We start from the raw sequence: 19,232 nt of genomic DNA on the forward strand, positions 1-19,232 counted from the left end.
AAACCACTGAGCCACCCAGGCGCCCCAATGTACCTGTATTTCTTAAAACACTTTTATTGTTTTATAAAATGACCATTTTTGAAAACCAGAAATGAGGTTTTGCTGATTGAGCTCATAAGTCCACTGCTTGAATATTCAATTTTAATGAAAGTTTCAGGTTCTTAATCATGTAATTATATTAAAAAATGAAGGCAAGTCTTTCTGAAATTAGTAATGCATGATTAGTATTAGTCTGCTTTCTTTAAATTGGCAAGATCTGCAGGAGATACCAAAATAATGTTTTTGTTCACAGTGAAACATAAATGGCACAATAATTGATCTCGTAATGCTATCAGCAAAAATTTCAATATAAATAATTAGGATTATACACCCAAATCATTTCTTCCTTTTCCAATTATGTTTCAGAAAACACTTACAGTGAATTGTCACATGATGGAGTATAGTAGTTACAATGATTAAACAGAGCCTCTATTTAAATAATTATAGCTAATACAGACAGAAACATCAGAAGCAATCAAAAGCCATATGCTTTCTGATATTTAACCATGTTTAACTTTTATGTCCTGAGGCAAGGAGTTTCTTACCATGACAATCCAGTACACCAATGAAACTATTTCTGAAGTGTTATTATTTATTTAAAGTCCAATAAAGAATCCTGAGTCCACTAAAGAATATGGAACTATATATGATGTTATACTGCATTTCGTGTACTACTACTACTCCTACGTTTTCAACATGCTTTTATTTTTTTTATTTTTTTATTTTTTTTTTTTTAAAGATTTTATTTATTTATCAGACAGAGAGCAAGCACAGGCAGACAGAATGGCAGGCAGAGGCAGAGGGAGAAGCAGGCTCCCTGCTGAGCAAGGAGCCCGATGCGGGACTCGATCCCAGGACGCTGGGATCATGACCTGAGCCGAAGGCAGCCGCTTAACCAACTGAGCCACCCAGGTGTCCCTCAACATGCTTTTAAACTTTGGGTCACAACCATCAATGAACTCTGAAATTGGTAGGCTGCAATCTGTATTTCAAAGATGAAACAGAATAGGATAAAACAATATATTTGTGCATTACAGGTAATAAGAATAATTACCATTTAACAAATTTTTTGTTTTACTTATATGTATAGATATGTATATATATAGACAAATATATAAACATATATATAGCATATCTTTGTGCTTGCACTAGGTTGCAATATGAAATGTATTGCTTTATGTGAGCTGTGATTAAAAAAAAAAAAAAGACCGAAACACTTAAAAGTCAACTACTGTATGCTATGTTTCCTTCCAAGTTAGGCATCATTTTATATTAGAAAGAACCTAAACTTTGGGGACATACAGACCGGAGTTCAAACTTTCTTCTCTCCCACCCTATTCATGTGAGTTGGTTATTTAAATTTAAATTGTTAGAGACTTGAGTTCTTCATTTGTAAAATGGCTGCAATAATACTTGCTTTAAAACACTGCTGTGCAGGTGGCAATAAATGAAGAATATTCATAAAACAGACTACGCATGACAGATGATCAATTTTGTTTACATTAATTATTGGATTAAAATGGCTTATTATAAGTGATCATTAAGAATTATAACATATTGGTCATAATTTTTTTTAAAGAAAAAAAAGAGTCTGAAGGGCAACTAGTCTCCACCCATTCACTGAACCAGTGTAATGCGAAATTTCAACAGTCAGACTACATCGAAAATATTACACCCCTAAGAGTGATATGAAGAGGAAAATATTGTGCACACTTTCTGCTAAAATTTGAAAAATCTATGACACCAGTAACAGAGTGAGTATCTGCTGGGAGAAACGTCACTGTAATTGTAGAATGAGGCTGGCATACCATGTTTTGTTTTGTTTTTTTCTTTTAAATATTTTATTTGAATCCCATGCAGGGAAGAATAGTCTTCAATTGAATCAAAGTGTCAACTTTTAAAAACAGTGATGTCTGAGTAATTATTAAAATACATGTATTGTGTTCTTATATTTTCCTGGCTTTGGAAAGCACTTAGGAAACAATGTGAGTTCATTAATTTGGCAATGAACTGTCTATTTCAATGGACAGCCTGTATTTTCCAAAGTGATGAAGCATTTTTTTTTTTCAGATCTGCAATCTTCATTTTTTAAATATAAAAAATGCGACTCTATAAGTTAATTTGATATCAAACAAGCATGTTCTTGAAAATATTGAGGTTTTTTTTTCCTCTTTAATGAAAACAGAGAAATGGGGGAGTGAAGAGAATTCTAATTTTTCAAAAAACAAGGGAAACACCATATATTAGATTTTTCTTGAAAGACTATTTACCTGCCAGGAAATGAATGCTGCCCAACTACATCTCCATTTTGAAGGTGATAATCATTGAAGAAGTCTGGACTTATGGCTCCTTCAGAGGCAATTAATCCATCTAGAAAGAAGGAAAATTGGTAACTAGTGAAACTTATTGGTAGGGAATAAAAAGGAAATAATGCTAAGAAGTAACACAACAGAAAATAATCTGTATATTTAATCTGGAAAGAGAAATGTTAGCACGACATGCTACTCTCTCTGGGACCAAGATAAGACAATACATACTTAAGCCTTCACAACAACGCAGCAAAAACAACTGAACACTTATTGAGCACCTACTATGTGGTAGCACTACACTAGCATGGAGATAAATAAGACAATCTCTGCCTCCAAGGGACTTATGGTCTTGTATAAAAACAGAGAAAAGATAAGGGGTGAGGTGAAGTAGTATGTGATAGTAAGGATGGTCCCCGCTAAGAAACCAGGATGAACAAAGACAACGAGACAGTAAACAACATGGTGTGAGTAATTTCACACCCAGACTGCTTCATTTGTGTAGAATAATTAAGAAATTAGGTATTTCAAGTGAGTTAATTTCTAAGTAAGCACTGCTCGACACTTTCAGTGCCAGCCTTAAAATACACACGCAAACTTGGGTTAGAAATGTTTGGAAGTGTATTTTATATTCTCTGTGTTTTTAAAAAGTATAATGAACATAATATATTACTCCTTGATGATTTAATCTTCATTATAAGTTTCAATTACTTTTTGGTCATGCCCTGAGTTATTAGATTTATTGGACTACCTATACTAATTTGCTCTACACCACTCTGCTTTTGAGAAGTTCTTTTTCTTTGTTTATAAAGTACTCCTTTTTCTTTATCTAAGTCTTTATTATTGCTTCCTGCTTATTTTAGAAAGATACTACTTTCTTATTTACTCTAATCTAATCTAAGATAACCTATTATTGATAGAATTATGAATCAGTTAAGAATAAGAAAAGAATTTGAGGCAAAAAGCTGTAAGTGATGGTTTCTGGGCTGACCAAGGCATAAAAGAAATGTATTTCTGTATGTGGCTTTTGTAATAATTACTTGGGAAGCTGGCAGGGCTTTTGAAGTTTCCTTTTCTGAAAGTATTCTGGGTTGTTAAGTGACCTATAGATAAATGTGGGCTAGGTCAGACAACATTGTTTAAAAAGTTGGCATAGTAAGCAGCAAATTATTTACTCACCAGATGGTCATTTACATCTACCACTTGCATAAAATACTCTGTTCGGTTCTAGGGGAATTACAAAAAGTTCCAATACCTAATTTCTGTTTTCAAGAATTTTAAATTAAGTGAAACATAAGGCAAACACTTAAGATGCAATTAGATAATACATTTATTTAATAAATGACACACAGCAGGAATGGATGTAAGTAATGAATGAGCGCTGCAGGCAGAGGAAGGTGTAGAGAGATTGCTGTGCTCTGTAGGGGTTAGAAAATCTTACTTGGGGAGGAGGGAGGCAGAGGCATAACTGATTTGAGTCTTGAAAGACTGGTAGCAATTAATGACAAAATCTATTTGAGGAGCAAAGTTATTACAAATCAAGTGAATGATAAAATTAAGTAATAGTGTTGGCAAGTGAAATTAAGTAATAGTGTTGGCAAGTGACTAAGTGAGGTGATTTGTATTTCTGTACGACCCCTGTACCACTTTTTTGTTACATATCGTATACTAAAGATTTGTATTATTATAGAATTGTTGAATTGCTAATGAGTATCTTTGGTATAATCTCTTATTTAGTAAATTTTAAATATTTAAGAGGTAGCTTAAAAGTATCTAATATTTAGTCCAGTTTCCATGTTCTCGAAAAGTTAATAAATCAAAAGACCAGCTAAACAAAAATGGTTACAAAAAATGAAATTATGGGAAATGCCAAGACACAACAGATTGAGAATTAAGCAGTTGCAATAATATTTTACATGAAGACTTCTTACAGGAGTGCGGCTAAAATTAACAAGGTTAAGACCACAAAAATCAGTAAGTTCCTCTGTTAAATTAAAACCAAATAATTAAAGGTCAAGTTTTAAGGAATCTGTGAATTTCCGAGGAACACAACTAAGTAGCGTGCCAAAATAAATTTATTTTATTTTTTTTTTTTTTAAGATTTTATTTATTTATTTGACAGAGAGAAATCACAAGTAGACGGAGAGGCAGGCAGAGAGATAGAGGGAAGCAGGCTCCCTGCTGAGCAGAGAGCCCCATGTGGGACTCGATCCCAGGACCCTGAGATCATGACCCGAGCCGAAGGCAGCGGCCTAACCCACTGAGCCACCCAGGCGCCCAGCGTGCCAAAATAAAATATTTATCGCTCTTTGAAAGTGAATACAAAGATATTCAGCATGCTAGTATTATAGAGGATTCTGATACCCAGAAAATAAATACAACCAAATAAAAAGACACATGAATTGTATTTTAAAAGTTTACATATGAAACATGACCTAATGAAGTAAACCGGATTAAGAAGAAATTAAATGAAAAACTGTCATCCATTTCTCAACATCTTCATTTTGATTTGGAGCTCCCACTGTCTTCAAAGGGAAAAATGAGTAGCAAAAGGATAAAGGAAATACAGAGAACTAAAAAACTAGAAGCTCATCAAATAGAGATCAAACTAAAAATGTCTAAGTTTAAAGATTCAGCCAGCAATTTTATAAACTTTTATACTTATATTAATTTTTAATAATCTGAGAGCACAGCAATTCATTCAGTAAATTATAGCTTCTACTGTGTCCTTTATAATGTCTTGACAAAATTTAGGCAGCTCTGCTGTATGGGCAATCTTTCTTTACTAGAATGAGAAATAAAGGTGAAAGAATGAGGAATAAGATAAAATCCTCAACTCAAACACCTCGACTTCTTTGGAATTACCTATTTGTTTCTTAGCATTCTGTATCCAAAATTAATTCTTTTATAGAAGTAATACAAAGGAATCATATATTCCTGATTACAAAATCCAGCTAAACCTAAGAATGTTCTTCCAAAGCTCCTACTCTAACCTTGATAGCGACAAGGAACCAAAGAATTTCATGGAACATTTAAACTACCAGAGAACAAACAGAAGACAGAGATGATACACACCAGAGCCCTTTGTAAGCTGCACAGCTTTATAAACTTTTTGGTTACTCAATTATATGAAGCCTCTTAGACCACAGCTACACAACACACCTTTTTGAGGTGCTCCCAGTAATGATGATAAATAGGACTATGAGTAAAATGGGGTCTATACTGGGGCAAGAAAGAAATCAAAGCAAATTTATCGGGAGCACAGGTAATTTATCAACTTTCTGATTTTTATTTTATTTTATTTTTTATAAACATATATTTTTATCCCAAGGGGTACAGGTCTGTGAATCGCCAGGTTTATACATTTCACAGCACTCACCAAAGCACATACCCTCCCCAGTGTCCATAACCCCACCCCCCTCTCCCAAGCCCCCTCCCCCCAGCAACCCTCAGTTTTCAACCTTCTTTTTTTTTTTTTTTTTTTTTTTAAAGATTTATTTATTTGTCAGAGAGAGAGCGAGCGAGAGCGAGCACAGGCAGACACAGTGGCAGGCAGAGTCAGAGGGAGAAGCAGGCTCCCTGCGGAGCAAGGAGCCCGATGCGGGACTCGATCCCAGGACGCTGGGATCATGACCTGAGCCGAAGGCAGCTGCTTAACCAACTGAGCCACCCAGGCGTCCCAGTTTTCAACCTTCTGATTTTTGCAACCCAGTAAAAAACTGGCTTATAGAGATTGTGAATAAGGTAAAATAGGGGCGCCTGGGTGGCTCAGTGGGTTAAAGCCTCTGCCTTCGGCTCAGGTCATGATCCCAGGGTCCTGGGTTTGAGCCCTGCGTGGGGCTCTCTGCTCAGCGAGGAGCCTGCTTCCTCCTCTCTCTCTGCCTGCCTCTCTGCCTACTTGTGATCTGTCAAATTAATAAATAAGATCTTGGGAAAAAAAAAAAGGTAAAATAACTCAGTATCTTCTTATATATATTGTTACTGAAATAATCTTTATTTCTTAAAGTCAAATAAAAACATAATATTGGGCTTTTTAGTGAATGAGTCAAAAGTGAAATTGTGACTGTCTGGGAGAAAACAGATATCAATAATGAAGAAACTGAGAAAAAGAAATTGCTAAAATAGAAAAATCAAAACTTACCGAGCTACACCTTATAAGACATATCACAGAAACATACAGGTAAACAAAAACTTTTTTTTTAAAGATTTTATCTATTTATTTGACAGAGAGAGATCACAAGTAGGCAGAGAGGCAGGCAGAGAGAGAGGAGGAAGCAGGCTCTCTGCTGAGCAGAGAGCCCAATGCGGGGCTCGATTCCAGGACCTTGGGATCATGACCTGAGCTGAAGGCAGAGGCTTAACCCACTAAGCCACTCAGCCGCCCCGAAAACTATGGTTTTACAAATAATCCTGAGACAGAAACAAACATTGTAAGCTTCATATTCCAGAAATATATTCACATATTAAATGCTAAGATTAAGATTCAGCAAGTTGATGAAAAAACAACAAAAAAGTCATTTAGAAATATGTAGTGGTAAGACAGCTTTATAAATTATACTTCCTCTGTGGGTAAACATGTTAAAGCAAACAGCATCATTTTTATGATGGAATAGCAAATTACTCAGTGACTACATTCACAATAATTTTAGACTCTAAGGAAAAAAATACCATAACTAAAGGAGATTGTAGATTCCTATTTTCTTGTGACAACACTAAGATGCTTTTTAAGGGGGCGCCTGGGTGGCTCAGTGGGCTAAGCCTCTGCCTTCAGCTCAGGTCATGATCTCAGTGTCCTGGGATCGAGCCCCACATGGGGCTCTCTGCTTGGCAAGGAGCCTGCTTCCCCCTTTCTCTGCCTGACTCTCTGCCTACTTGTGATCTCTCTCTCTCTCTCAAATAAATAAATAAAATCTTAAAAAAAAAAAGAATAAAAAGAGAGAAACACGTATTTTCACATATTTAACAGTTTGAAAATATAGAGGGCAGTACTGATGAGTAGGCAGCAACAAATGCTATTTCATTTTAACATAAAAGATAAGACCCAGGGGATCACAGGCCACTTAACTTCACCTCTGTGGCTGAAAAGCTACTATGGCTGCTTTCATCAGAGGCAGCCTATAGTTTCATGCATACCGGGGACTTGAATAAGATGGCTCAAGTGTTCAAACAAATCTGCAGTTTTACAAATTTCTCTGGTGTTTCTGAAGATGCAAATGCACACAGTGAAAGACAAGAGACTGCTGTTATCTAGGTTTCATGATATGCATCAAGAGGTACCACAGATTCATTTAGTTGAACTATTCATGGACACGAACTAGGGAAAATAACAAATAAACTAAAATAATATAGATGGCTTGATATGAGACCTTTATCTTTATTAAACTCATTGCAATGTAACCTCCACTGTTAAATGTCTACCAGATCATCAGTCTACAGAGATTAAAAAAAAATAAGGATATCTAATGATTATATTCTACTCCTCAAATGCTTGAATTTATTTATTTTCCCATCAGCTGTGGTTGCTTCTAAATTTTGATATATAAAAATATATATAATTCAGATCTCTCACAAAAGCACAAGTTGTACATTTTAATTATAAAATATCTCAGAAAAATATTTATGATTTTCACTTTAAGAGGTTAACCTATGTAAATTAATTTTGGGAATGTGGTATAAATTTTTAGAAATTTGTTCTGAAGTTCTAATCATATTAAAACAACAAAGTTGAACACTGAGATGGTTAAAAGTTTTATTCAATTTTGGAAACTAGTAATTGATTCACACTGAAAAGTAGCCATCAATCTTCAAAGCAAGAAACCTGATTCTACAGAATTCTGATTCTGGTTGAAAAAAAAATTCATATCATATATATTTTACATCATTTTACTTCATGAATATCTGAATATGTAAGGAACAGCTGCTTGCCATTACTGAACTAAGGCATTCTGGTTAGCTGAAATTAATGATCTACTCCATCTGGTTTGAAACACAAGGCAGTATTTCATAACTACTGTAAAGTTCAGTTTGGAATAAATTAATTTAATTTTTAAAGTAAAGTATCAATTTTCCAAGATTCTAGTATCTATACCAAGTATAAAAATAATACAGTATTTATGGGCAATTTGCACAAAACAAAATTATGAAAATAAAGTGTGATGAATACATAGCAGGGGGAAAAAGCCATTAATTGAGACACAATATTTTAATGTTTTTCATATCCAACCTGCTACAGATCTTAATTAAAAATCCTTTTCCTGGGGTGCCTGGGTGGCTCAGTCATTAAGTGTCTGCCTTTGGCTCAGGTCATGATCCCATGGTCCTGGGATCAAGCCCTCTGCTTGTGTTCCCTCTCTAACTGTGTTCCTCTCTGTCAACTAAATAAATAAAATCTTAAAAAAAGAAAAAGAAAAAGAAATTGTTTTCTTCCTCACAACTAAATGAGTTCAATGAAGTAATATTAGTATTGGCAACAGTGCAACACTTTGACAGCCAGAATATGCAGAAACTTACCAAATCTTTGTGTCAAGCTCATCCTTGGAAAAGGCAGTATGACAGAATCAACAGTTATAAGTATATGATTTATATAAAAATTAAGTTTTACCCTAAAAACACTAGCAGAGTTCGAAGGAAAAAGGTTTAAGTGTCTAAATCTTCCCAACCAAGTAGAGTTAACTAGTTCAAAATGAAAGCAAAACCATGGTAAAATGAAATACATTGGAAAACAAAACATAAATTAGTTAAGTTTACATTTTTTTAAAAGATTATTATTTATTTGACAGACAGAGATCACAAGTAGGCAGAGAGGCAGGCAGGGTTGTGGGGGCAAGCAGGCTCCCCGCTGAGCAGAGAGCCCGATGCGGGACTCGATCCCAGGGCTCTGAGATCATGACCTGAGCCGAAGGCAGAGGCTTTAACCCACTGAGCCATCCAGGCACCCCTAAGTTATACATTTAAATAAATCCCAAATAGAGTAAAAATGAAAACCCTGAGAATGTCATTTTAAATTATACAGTCTAGAAAGTAATAAACTGGGTTTGGGGGTGGGTGAGCCAGGTGGTGGGTATTAAAGAGGGCACGTATTGCATGGAGCACTGGGTGTGGCGCATAAACAATGAATCTTGGAACACTGAAAAAAAAGTAAAAAAAAAAAAAAGTAATAAACTCAGAGTAATGTTCCTGGGTACAACATTTTTTTATGGAGATCACATCAAAGACTAAGTTGGAAAAAAAGGTGAGTTAACAGGTTTGCATGGTGTGTATGGATGGTACTTTTAAAATTATTTGCAGAACTCCACTTAAATACTACAAGAAGTGCTTCCAAAGCTTGGGAACGAGCAAGGCTGGTCGACCAAAATCCCTATTTATGGCACACAAGCTATTTAATTTTGCTTTGGTCATCACCTTACCTGAGTTGTAGAAGAGGTCAGGTCTTTCAAGAATGTCCCCTTCATGGATGTACGGCTCAATGCGATCATCTCCGTACAAGTACTGCTCACTCTCATCCAGCTGGCGGCTCTCTACCATCTCCAGCCACTGGGAGTTATGCCAGCGAAACTTTTCACTCTGAATTTTCTTAGCCCATTCTTCATCATATTCCTATTGAAAACAAATAGGTATATTATGTAAGCTTATAAAGGAACTACCTTGGCCCTCAGATATTAGTACTAATTTAGAGGCTCTTTGTTTGGGTCAAAGGGAACATTAAAATACCTGTCAGAATTAATTTATACAATAATCAATAAAACCAATTAACTACATATATTAAAGACATCTGTTTGAATTACTAATTGTTAATGGCAAAATCTAAAAGTAAACTTCACAAATTCTCTACTACTAGAATTTAGGTGTGCAATCAGACTTTGGCTCTCAAAGAAATCTGCGGCTATAATCACTGGTGGCAGTAATGATAGGTGCTTAAGCACTAAAATGACGTCTTTCACTACATCTTCTCTGAGATAAACACTTTTCAGTAGGAAAGAAAGGTATGTCTCCTAACTACTGAAATGGTTTACCAGGGAAAACAAAGAGAATTTAATTTTATATTAAATTAAATTCTAAGCAAATAGATTAAGGACAAACGAACATTATCTTCTTTTTAAAAAAGATTTATTTATTTGACAGAGATCACAAGTAGGCATAGAGGCAGGTGGGGGTGGGGGGGCGGGGAAGCAGGCTCCCCGCAGAGCAGAGAGCCCTATGTGGGGCCCGATCCCAGGACCCTGAGATCATGACCCGAGCTTAAGGCAGAGGCTTAACCCACTGAGCCACCCAGGCGCCCAAAAAACATTATCTTACTTAGTCATAATTACTTCTTTAAATGTCTATTCCCTCCTCCAGTGATGAACTCCTGAGGAGCAACTTTTAACTGTGACTGCTCTACTACTATCTCTCTCATACCTGTTCACACAGAATGCCCTTGGTGAACGTTTCTGAAGGACTTTTCAGCAAGTTACTGTTTGCTACAGCTGAACCGATCTAGCTCTTGACTTCTGCCACAGATTGTGGCTACTTCTGACTAGTATAGCCACTGAACAATTAATGGACAGCACCATGGATGGCATAGATTTAAAAAAAAAAAGATTTCAAGGTACTTCTTGTCACTCTAACTCTAGGGTCTTAGTTTTAAATTCCTCTGTCATATCTGTAACGTTTTTGTTTATAGTCATCTAAAAAGGTGCCAGGCAGTACTACTATCTTCCCATAGTCAACATGAATATGATAATTAACAGGTGGACCAAAGATACATTTTATTTTTATTTATTTATTTATTTATTTTTATTTTTATTTTTTTTTTAAAGATTTTATTTATTTATTTGACAGAGAGAAATCACAAGTAGGTAGAGAGGCAGGCAGAGAGAGAGAGGAGGAAGCAGGCTCCCTGCCGAGCAGAGAGCCCGACGCGGGACTCGATCCCAGGACCCCGAGACCATGACCCGAGCCGAAGGCAGCGGCTTAACCACTGAGCCACCCAGGCCCCTTTTTTTTTTTTTTTTTTTTTTTTTTTAAAGATTTTATTTATTTATTTGACAGAGAGAGATCACAAGTAGGTAGAGAGGCAAGCAGAGAGAGAGTGAGAGAGGAGGAAGCAGGCTCCCTACTGAGCAGAGAGCCCGATGTGGGACTCGATCCCAGGACCCTGAGATCATGACCTGAGCCGAAGGTAGCGGCTTAACACACTGAGCCACCCGGCGCCCCCAAAGATACATTTTAAATACTGAGCAATTTTCATCCAAAGCTGAGGCTCAGAGTAAAAAAATATCACCAGAGTAGGAATTTCTGGGGTGTAAGAATAAGTCTAAAATTTTATTAGAATGTAACTATTATTATCTTGTTCAAATTTTACTTGTTAAATTTGGTTAAGTTGCACATTATCGATAAATCTCAGTATTAGCTGTCAGACTGTGTGTTCTAACCTGTACATCTTTGAAACTATAATAGATGTCCCTTTTTAACTGAGGGAGAAGTAGAAAACTTTTTTGGCTATGATACTACTGATGGCAGTTTTCCAACAAATTATTGCTTTCCTTTTTTAACAGTTAAATATTAACATTCCTATTAAGCTATTTCCTGATATATTATTTAAATTTAATTGTATAAAAGATCAGTTATAAACATTATTACATTTTACTTTAAAAATAATAAACATTTACTAATCCAACTGTTATAATTTCAATATTTAAATCTCTGGATTTTTTTTTTTAAGATTGATTTTATTTATTTATTTTTAAAGATTTTATTTATTTATTTGACAGACAGAGATCACAAGTAGGCAGAGAGGCAGGCAGAGAGAGAGAGAGGAGGAAGCAGGCTCTCCGTGGAGCAGAGAGCCCGATGTGGGGCTCTATCCCAGGACCCTGGGATCATGACCTGAGCCGAAGGCAGAGGCTTTAACCCACTGAGCCACCCAGGTGCCCCTAAGATTGATTTTAGAGAAAGAAAGTGTGCATGCATGCTTGCGAGAGTGGGGAAGGGGAAGAGGGAAAGAATTTTCAAGCAGACTCCGTGCTCAGGACTTAGAGTCCAAGGTGGGGCTAGACCTCAGGACCAGGAGATCACCACCTGAGCTGAAACCAAGAGTCAGACACTTAACTGACTGAGGCACTCTGGTGCCCCAAAGGAATTTTTTTTTTTACTCCAAGTTATAGCTACAGTTTTAATCTATATTTGAAATTGACAATTTAGATATAAACAATAAATGCTAAATCCAAATCCCATCTTGTTGGTACGCTTACAATGAACAGATATAATGATAATTAATACAATCATCCATTTACTGATTACACATAAGTTGTTCTGATAAAATGAGATAATACATATAAAGCATTTAGAAAACCTATATTGAAAACACTTAATGTTAGCCATTACTATTAATTAATCGAAGTGACGGCTTCCTGAATAATTACTATAATTATTATCATGTTATAAATGAGAAAACAAGGCCCAGGACACTGAATTGACTGAAGTGCACACAGCTAACGTGGCTATTACAGCATTGTAAACCCTGGGTTAGTAATGTGGAAAGGGCAATCAAACAGAGGACAAATGAGTGTTTGTCAGGGTCACTGTGGAATGGATTCTTTTGTAATGAGAATATAATAAATGGACTCCAAGGTCAACTTTGAGCTCCAAGGTTCTACGAATGTGTTGAACTGTTGACCAAACAGTGATTTGAGAGGAAGTGGCTTCTAGTCTGGCAGGTTTATTTTATAACACATGGTATTCTCAGTCATGTTCTCTCTGACCTGCACGCACACGGGAGGGTGTAAGGGAAAGAGGGAGTTGGAAAAGCAACAGCACAGAGATGTTACAAGTAGTTTTACTCGCTACAGATTTGAATGGTTCACTATGGGTTTCCAAAACTAAATGAAATACTAAGTGGTGCTAATTATGCAATATGAGCACTGTGATTAGTTTTTAAATAATTTTGCCCAAATGCTAAATTTAATTTTGAACCTCTTTAAAATTCATGCCTTTGCAAGTATACATTTTGGTTCTCTAAGTGGCACAGTTGTCTGTGTTAGCTGCAAAGTTGGCTGCACAAATATATTGCTGTCATATTAGAAGGGGCTAGAAAATTTAAAAAGAACTGATCACATACACTGAGAGAAGAAAAGAATGAGCTTATTATCCATAAGATAAAAAAATTAATGCATAAACAAAAAGTAAATGGTATTTGGGACAAGAAATTCTCCATACTAACTGGCTTTTTTTTTTTTTTAATTTTATTTATTTATTTGACAGAGAACACAAGCAGGCAGAGAGGCAGGCAGAGAGGCAGGCAGAGAGAGAGAGAGAGAGAAGCAGGCTCTGCACTGAGCAGAGAGCCCGATGCGGGGCTCGATCCCAAGACCCCAGGACCATGACCTGGGCCGAAGGCAGAGGCTTTAACCCACTGAGCCACCCAGGCGCCCCACTAACTGGCTTTTTTCCTTAAAGATAAACTCGTTACAGGTCACTAAAATGTGCCTTATATTATGCCTAATTATACCCAGAAGATACCTTATAATACCAGAAATCCTATTAAATCCACATTAAATACTGTAACTAATTTAATAGGTATTGTTTCTTTTGTGAATACTAGCTTGTTTCACTTGGCGAGAGGTATGAAACAAACTTCTTATTTTGGTAGACAAATTTTAAATTTGATTATCTGAATGAAGAAGTATTCAAGAAAGATGATAGAAAAACACATGACTTGATTGCTTTATTATCATTTAGTTTTAAGCATATGGATTCCTAGTGTAAATCAGGAGATAAAACCTAGTCAAGTGCTCAAAACACAGAAAAGATGGGTTCGCTATTCCATTGAGAGTAAAACTTGCTTTTATCTGTGAAATGTTTCAGAAATAGGTATAAGTTTAAAAGTAAACTGGGGTGCCTGGGTGGCTCAGTCAGTCAAGCATCTGACTCTTCCTTTCGGTGCAGGTCACAGTCCAGGGTTGTGAGATCAAGCCCCCGTGTCTGCCTCATGCTCAGCGCAGAATCTGCTGGGGATTCTCCCTCTTTCCCTCTCTTCTCCCCTTCTGGCCCCTCCCCTCCACGTGGTGTGTGCTCCAGTGTTCTCTCTCTTCTAATAAATCAATGAAAAATCAAGAGTATTAAAAAATCTTTAAATCACATATCCCTAAAATGTACTTAGCCTAGTAAGTAATGCTCTGCACAAAGAAAAAAAAATCATGCTTATTCTAGGCATTAGTAATTTACATGCTTCTCAGAAGATTTTACTATTCTAATAATAAAAGTACATGTAAAAATGTGTAAGAAGATGCTATTTTCTTCACAAATGCCCTTCAATCTTGAGCCTTCTTATCACCGTTCAAGCTTATGGCAATGTTCTTATTAATGAACCTACACACAGAAGGCTTAGTATTTAAAAAGAGACCATCTCTCCACAGCCTATCTAACCGTCTGACAGAAGTCCAAACACACAAAGTGTGAGGATCCGTGGCTAAATTGTGGCACTAAAGTTTGATTTGTTAGTGTCTTGGGAAGCTGATTTTCCAAGGCAGGGAGTTAGCACAGATCTAGCACTAATGTAATTAGACTACTTTTAGCAATCTGAATTCCTTTTAAGTTTTTACCATTTTTTTGGATCAGTTTATGACTGAGTAAATTCATAGAACCAAGACACATCTTATCATTTTAAGACCAAAAAGTATAGTAGCAATGATGCAGACTGTATTGTCCCTTTAAAAAAAATAATTTTATTCTAAGTATTTTTGTACTATAAAACTATAGGTTTAATTTTCTATGACTAACATAATGATTAATGTGTGCATTATTGTTTACAGAATCACAATGAAAGCACTATGACCGCCTGCTTAGCTCGTCAGAAAACAACAGTTTTTCCTTCAGGAAATAGTAGACAAAATCTGTTATTCCATACCAAGCTGTGTAATCATCCAGGCTATAGAAAATTATTTTTTGCAAATGATCCAAAGATTACAGATCCCCACTACAGTGAATCCACTACAATGACAACAGGGAGTTTCATGGGAGGTAACCTTAAGATTTAATAAGTACCTATGGCTTTTTGTTATAGATCATAGCAAAGAAAATAAACCTTGACAAACCAGTATCAAGGCCTTAAAGTCTCAAGTAGTTAGAACAAGACTGTTTGAAATATTTATTAACTGTAAAACTATTTCATTATCAAAAGAAAGCTGAAAATTATAGAAAAATAGCACATTAATTTTCAATGACTTCCTTAATTCCAAAAGTAATTGCTAACTTTAGGAAATATTTTAAAGATTTAAAACCTAAGTATGAAACATTATTAATATACTGTATTTGTGCCATAAAAGTTTGCTTTAGGTTGTGATAATACAGCTTCAAGTACTTGAATGTTTACCAAATAAAGCATTTTGGAATGAAGTATGTTATGAGGAGTACAATATTGGTTTAAGTAATTAACTTCTCCTTTTCCTTTGTAGTAAACATTAGTGAAAATCAAATGAGATAGTACTGTTTTCATATGCAATGCTGGCTTTTCATCTTTATGTTTCTGAAACACTGATTTTTATGTCCCAGGTGCCTTGACTATCAAATATTTTAGCTTATGGCTGCAGAGAGTCTATTTAGTACTAAATTAATAAGGTAGGTAGGACAATGGTCCCAAGGATTTCAGATTTTGGAAAAGTTTCAAAAACAAATTTTGGGGACTGATGTTAAATGTAAATCAACTGCCATTTACTATTATTGTCTTAGAAAAGAAAGACTATTTTAAGACTAAAAATGTGAGAAAGACAATCTCAAAATGAAGATCTACTTTTCCCAAACAAATCATGTTAACAGCCTTATTGCATGTAACTCTTCCCCAGCCTTGCTCTCTACGTGTGTCTCTCCCTTGACTTCCTCCCACCTGTCTTTTTTTCCCCCTTTCTCTCCAATTTTAGTAAAAACCAGTACAAATTTTATCATGCTCCAGGGACGAGCGCTGCGGAAGACCTGGCCTCAGCTCTCTTCTTCGTGTGTCCTTAGTGAGCGCAGTTTAGCAGCCTTGGCACAGGCAGTTTCTTAGTGTCTCAGAGTCTGAATTTACAGGTGTCAGTGATACTATGGTAAGGTGTACTTCAAAGAACACTGGATTAGGAGGTAGGAGGCCTGGGTTCTGTGTTTCGCTCTGATACTGACAGAAATGAGGGACCATTTCCACGTATTTTATTCCTTTTGGCCTTAGATTCTTCATTTCTAAAATGAAAAAGATCTAAGATTTGCTCAAGTTCTAACATTCTATAAATAAAAACCTCTGATTAATACCATTATTTCATAAAGCCACTGAGATACTTATCCCCCAAACTGAACGGGGATAAGTACAAACTGAAGAATCTTGGCAGTCTAAGGAGTTTATTTTAAAAAAGCAAATAGCAACTCTGGGAAACTGTGAGACCGATGACTCACAGACCTGTCCCCCTGAAACAAATAATGCATTCTATGTTAATAAAAAATACTCACAAAAAATTAAATATCAACTCTAAAAGAATATCCAGTATCAAAAATTTAATAAATTCAACATATAGCAATTAAAATTTATTCTCTCTAACCCCAATCTCCCAAATCTCTCCTCTCTTAAACACCCCCTAGCCCCACTGTCAGGAAATAACTGGGAATTCAGGGATGTCATAGCTCAACCACAGCCAAGATAAGTCATAAAAGTTTATCAAGCCATTGTGGAAATACTCCAGGAATATAGTTACTTTTTACTTCATTTTTGAAATGCTTCTTTTTACAACAAGGGTACCCTGATGTCCTTGCTTTGAGACTTGAGTTTGTCTTGTATTTGAAGGTACACATGCTTTGTTTTTTATTTTCTCTTCTCAGCTCCTGCCATGATCTTAAGCTCTCAGTTTCTATAAAAACTAAAGTGTCATTAAAGACTTATGGTTTGGTTTTAAATGGAATGTGCCATCCTTTTTGAAGTCCTACATCCCTTTGTTTACTACTTAACCACAGAAACATCATGAAGCCTTAACCAGCCTATTATCAGAGCCTGTTCACTATCAGGAAAACTCTTTGTAACTGGCTTCCGTCACACCTTGTATCTGATTAACACACTATAGGATAACATAGAGCTACACAGATCTGCTTTGTGTTCTAACATACCTGATGGAAAGCAGATTTTCCTTTCTCCTTTAATGTGACAGCCCCCTAATTGAGAATGTAATATGGTCTATTTAATACACTTCTTCATACTAAATTAAAGCAGATCTAGAGTAATTTAGTTGCTCATTAAGGTTAAGGTAATAACTGCTAAGAAGATGCCTTTTTATAGCTTAGAAAACACTTATCCCAATGATATGTACAGGATGATTAAATACAGATATACACATAATTAAACACACATACATAACAGAGTTGTTGACTTTAATGCACATACTGCCTATTTCTCAACAGTACTATCCCAAGTTTTGTCCTGTAGTGTTGATTATGACATTTTCTAACCAGACCTCAAATATAATTAATGATCTCTTCAACCACTGCTTAAAGCACTGAGGAGGCTCATCTGTGAAATATTATTTCAAATATCACGTTCAGTAGGGACACAGAGTTAAAGACAGATATCAAATCACAGGGACCTGTGGCCGGAAAGACAAGAGACATCACCCATTTACCAGAAAATCTAGGTACGCCCCTTTCCCCATAAATACTTCATAGACACGATGGGCCATTAGTACAGAACATCCGTCGCTGGGGCCAAAGAGCAGTGTTGCTCCTGGAAAGCAAGCCCATGTCTAGATGACAGTCTGCTGGTGTTTTCTAGAGCACAGAATGTAAACTTGACATTCTGGGGACTTTGTGTTGTTGAGTTTTGTATTCCTAGTATCTTAGTGTCTTAACACAGTATGTCCTTAATAAAATAAATTAAATGTTTTACAACCCAGTAATGTCAGGGGAGGAATTTGTTTACCAACTGGGGAAGAATTTATGAGGTTGTCAAATACTTCATGCGAAGCTGAGGAAGTACTGAAGGATAAAAATCGAATTGGGTTTTTAGAAACTGTCTATGATTAGAGGATTCTGTTCTTCCCTTCAGGATTCCCAAGGCTTGGAGGAGAAAAGACAATGATCAACTACTATATGTCCTCTTTCCTTGTCTCCCCACAGCTCTCCGAATCTACTCTAGTCCCTGCCTCCCAGAGCTACATGTGAGGCCTAGTCAGACAGGTGACAACTTGCTGATGAGCCCATAGAGACCGCAACACCAAACAGATAGTCCTCCAGGGTACAAAGAGTACTACCACCACGCATCTGTTTCAAGTCACCAATTGGAGGGCTTGGGCCCAAACACACTAAGCAAATCATCACTAATGTAGCATTTCCATAATGTAACTACATTACATAAGTTCTTTACTGCACAAGGCATATTTCCCTAAGGCTTGCAAGGTATCTCAATGTTTCTTATTTTTCCACCCTGTCTTAAATAAAAAAGTTTGCTTTCTTAAATTGCCTCAAGTTACAAATACTCGCATTAGCTCCTTCTTAAAAATTTTTAATTATTATAGTACATAGTCATGCTGAGAATATTAGGATATCAAAGTCCAGAGGTAAAAAGAATCTTAAGAGATCATCCACTCCCATTCTAGGCAGGTTTCTAACTATTTAAGAAAGTTGGGGGGCGCCTGGGTGGCTCAGTGGATTAAGCCGCTGCCTTCGGCTCAGGTCATGATCTCAGTGTCCTGGGATCGAGCCCCGCATCGGGCTCTTTGCTCAGCGGGAGCCTGCTTCCTCCTCTCTCTCTGCCTGACTCTCCACCTACTTGTGATCTTTCTCTCTGTCAAATAAATTAATAAAATCTTTAAAAAAAAAAAAAAAAAAAAAAAAAAAAAAAAAGAAAGTTGGTTATTCAGTTATTACTAATGCTGACTGGACAGAGGCTTTACATTCTCC

General features: G+C 36.2%; 1 protein-coding gene across 3 annotated transcripts in view; it reads right to left on the reverse strand.

Moving 5' to 3' along the window:
- The window catches only part of KIFAP3 (kinesin associated protein 3), a 181,291-nt gene that overhangs the window by 27,974 nt on the left and 134,085 nt on the right, over positions 1 to 19,232 (reverse strand). For all 3 annotated transcript variants that reach the window (XM_059145292.1, XM_059145293.1, XM_059145294.1), the window contains 2 exons: positions 9,752 to 9,941; positions 2,310 to 2,409 (listed from right to left, as the gene is read on the reverse strand). In XM_059145292.1, the coding sequence (XP_059001275.1) occupies positions 2,310 to 2,409; positions 9,752 to 9,941 (290 nt within the window). The remainder of the gene's footprint in view (positions 1 to 2,309; positions 2,410 to 9,751; positions 9,942 to 19,232) is intronic.

Source organism: Mustela lutreola, chromosome 14, assembly GCF_030435805.1.
Source record: "Mustela lutreola isolate mMusLut2 chromosome 14, mMusLut2.pri, whole genome shotgun sequence".
In the NCBI taxonomy this organism is placed as follows: domain Eukaryota; kingdom Metazoa; phylum Chordata; class Mammalia; order Carnivora; family Mustelidae; genus Mustela; species Mustela lutreola.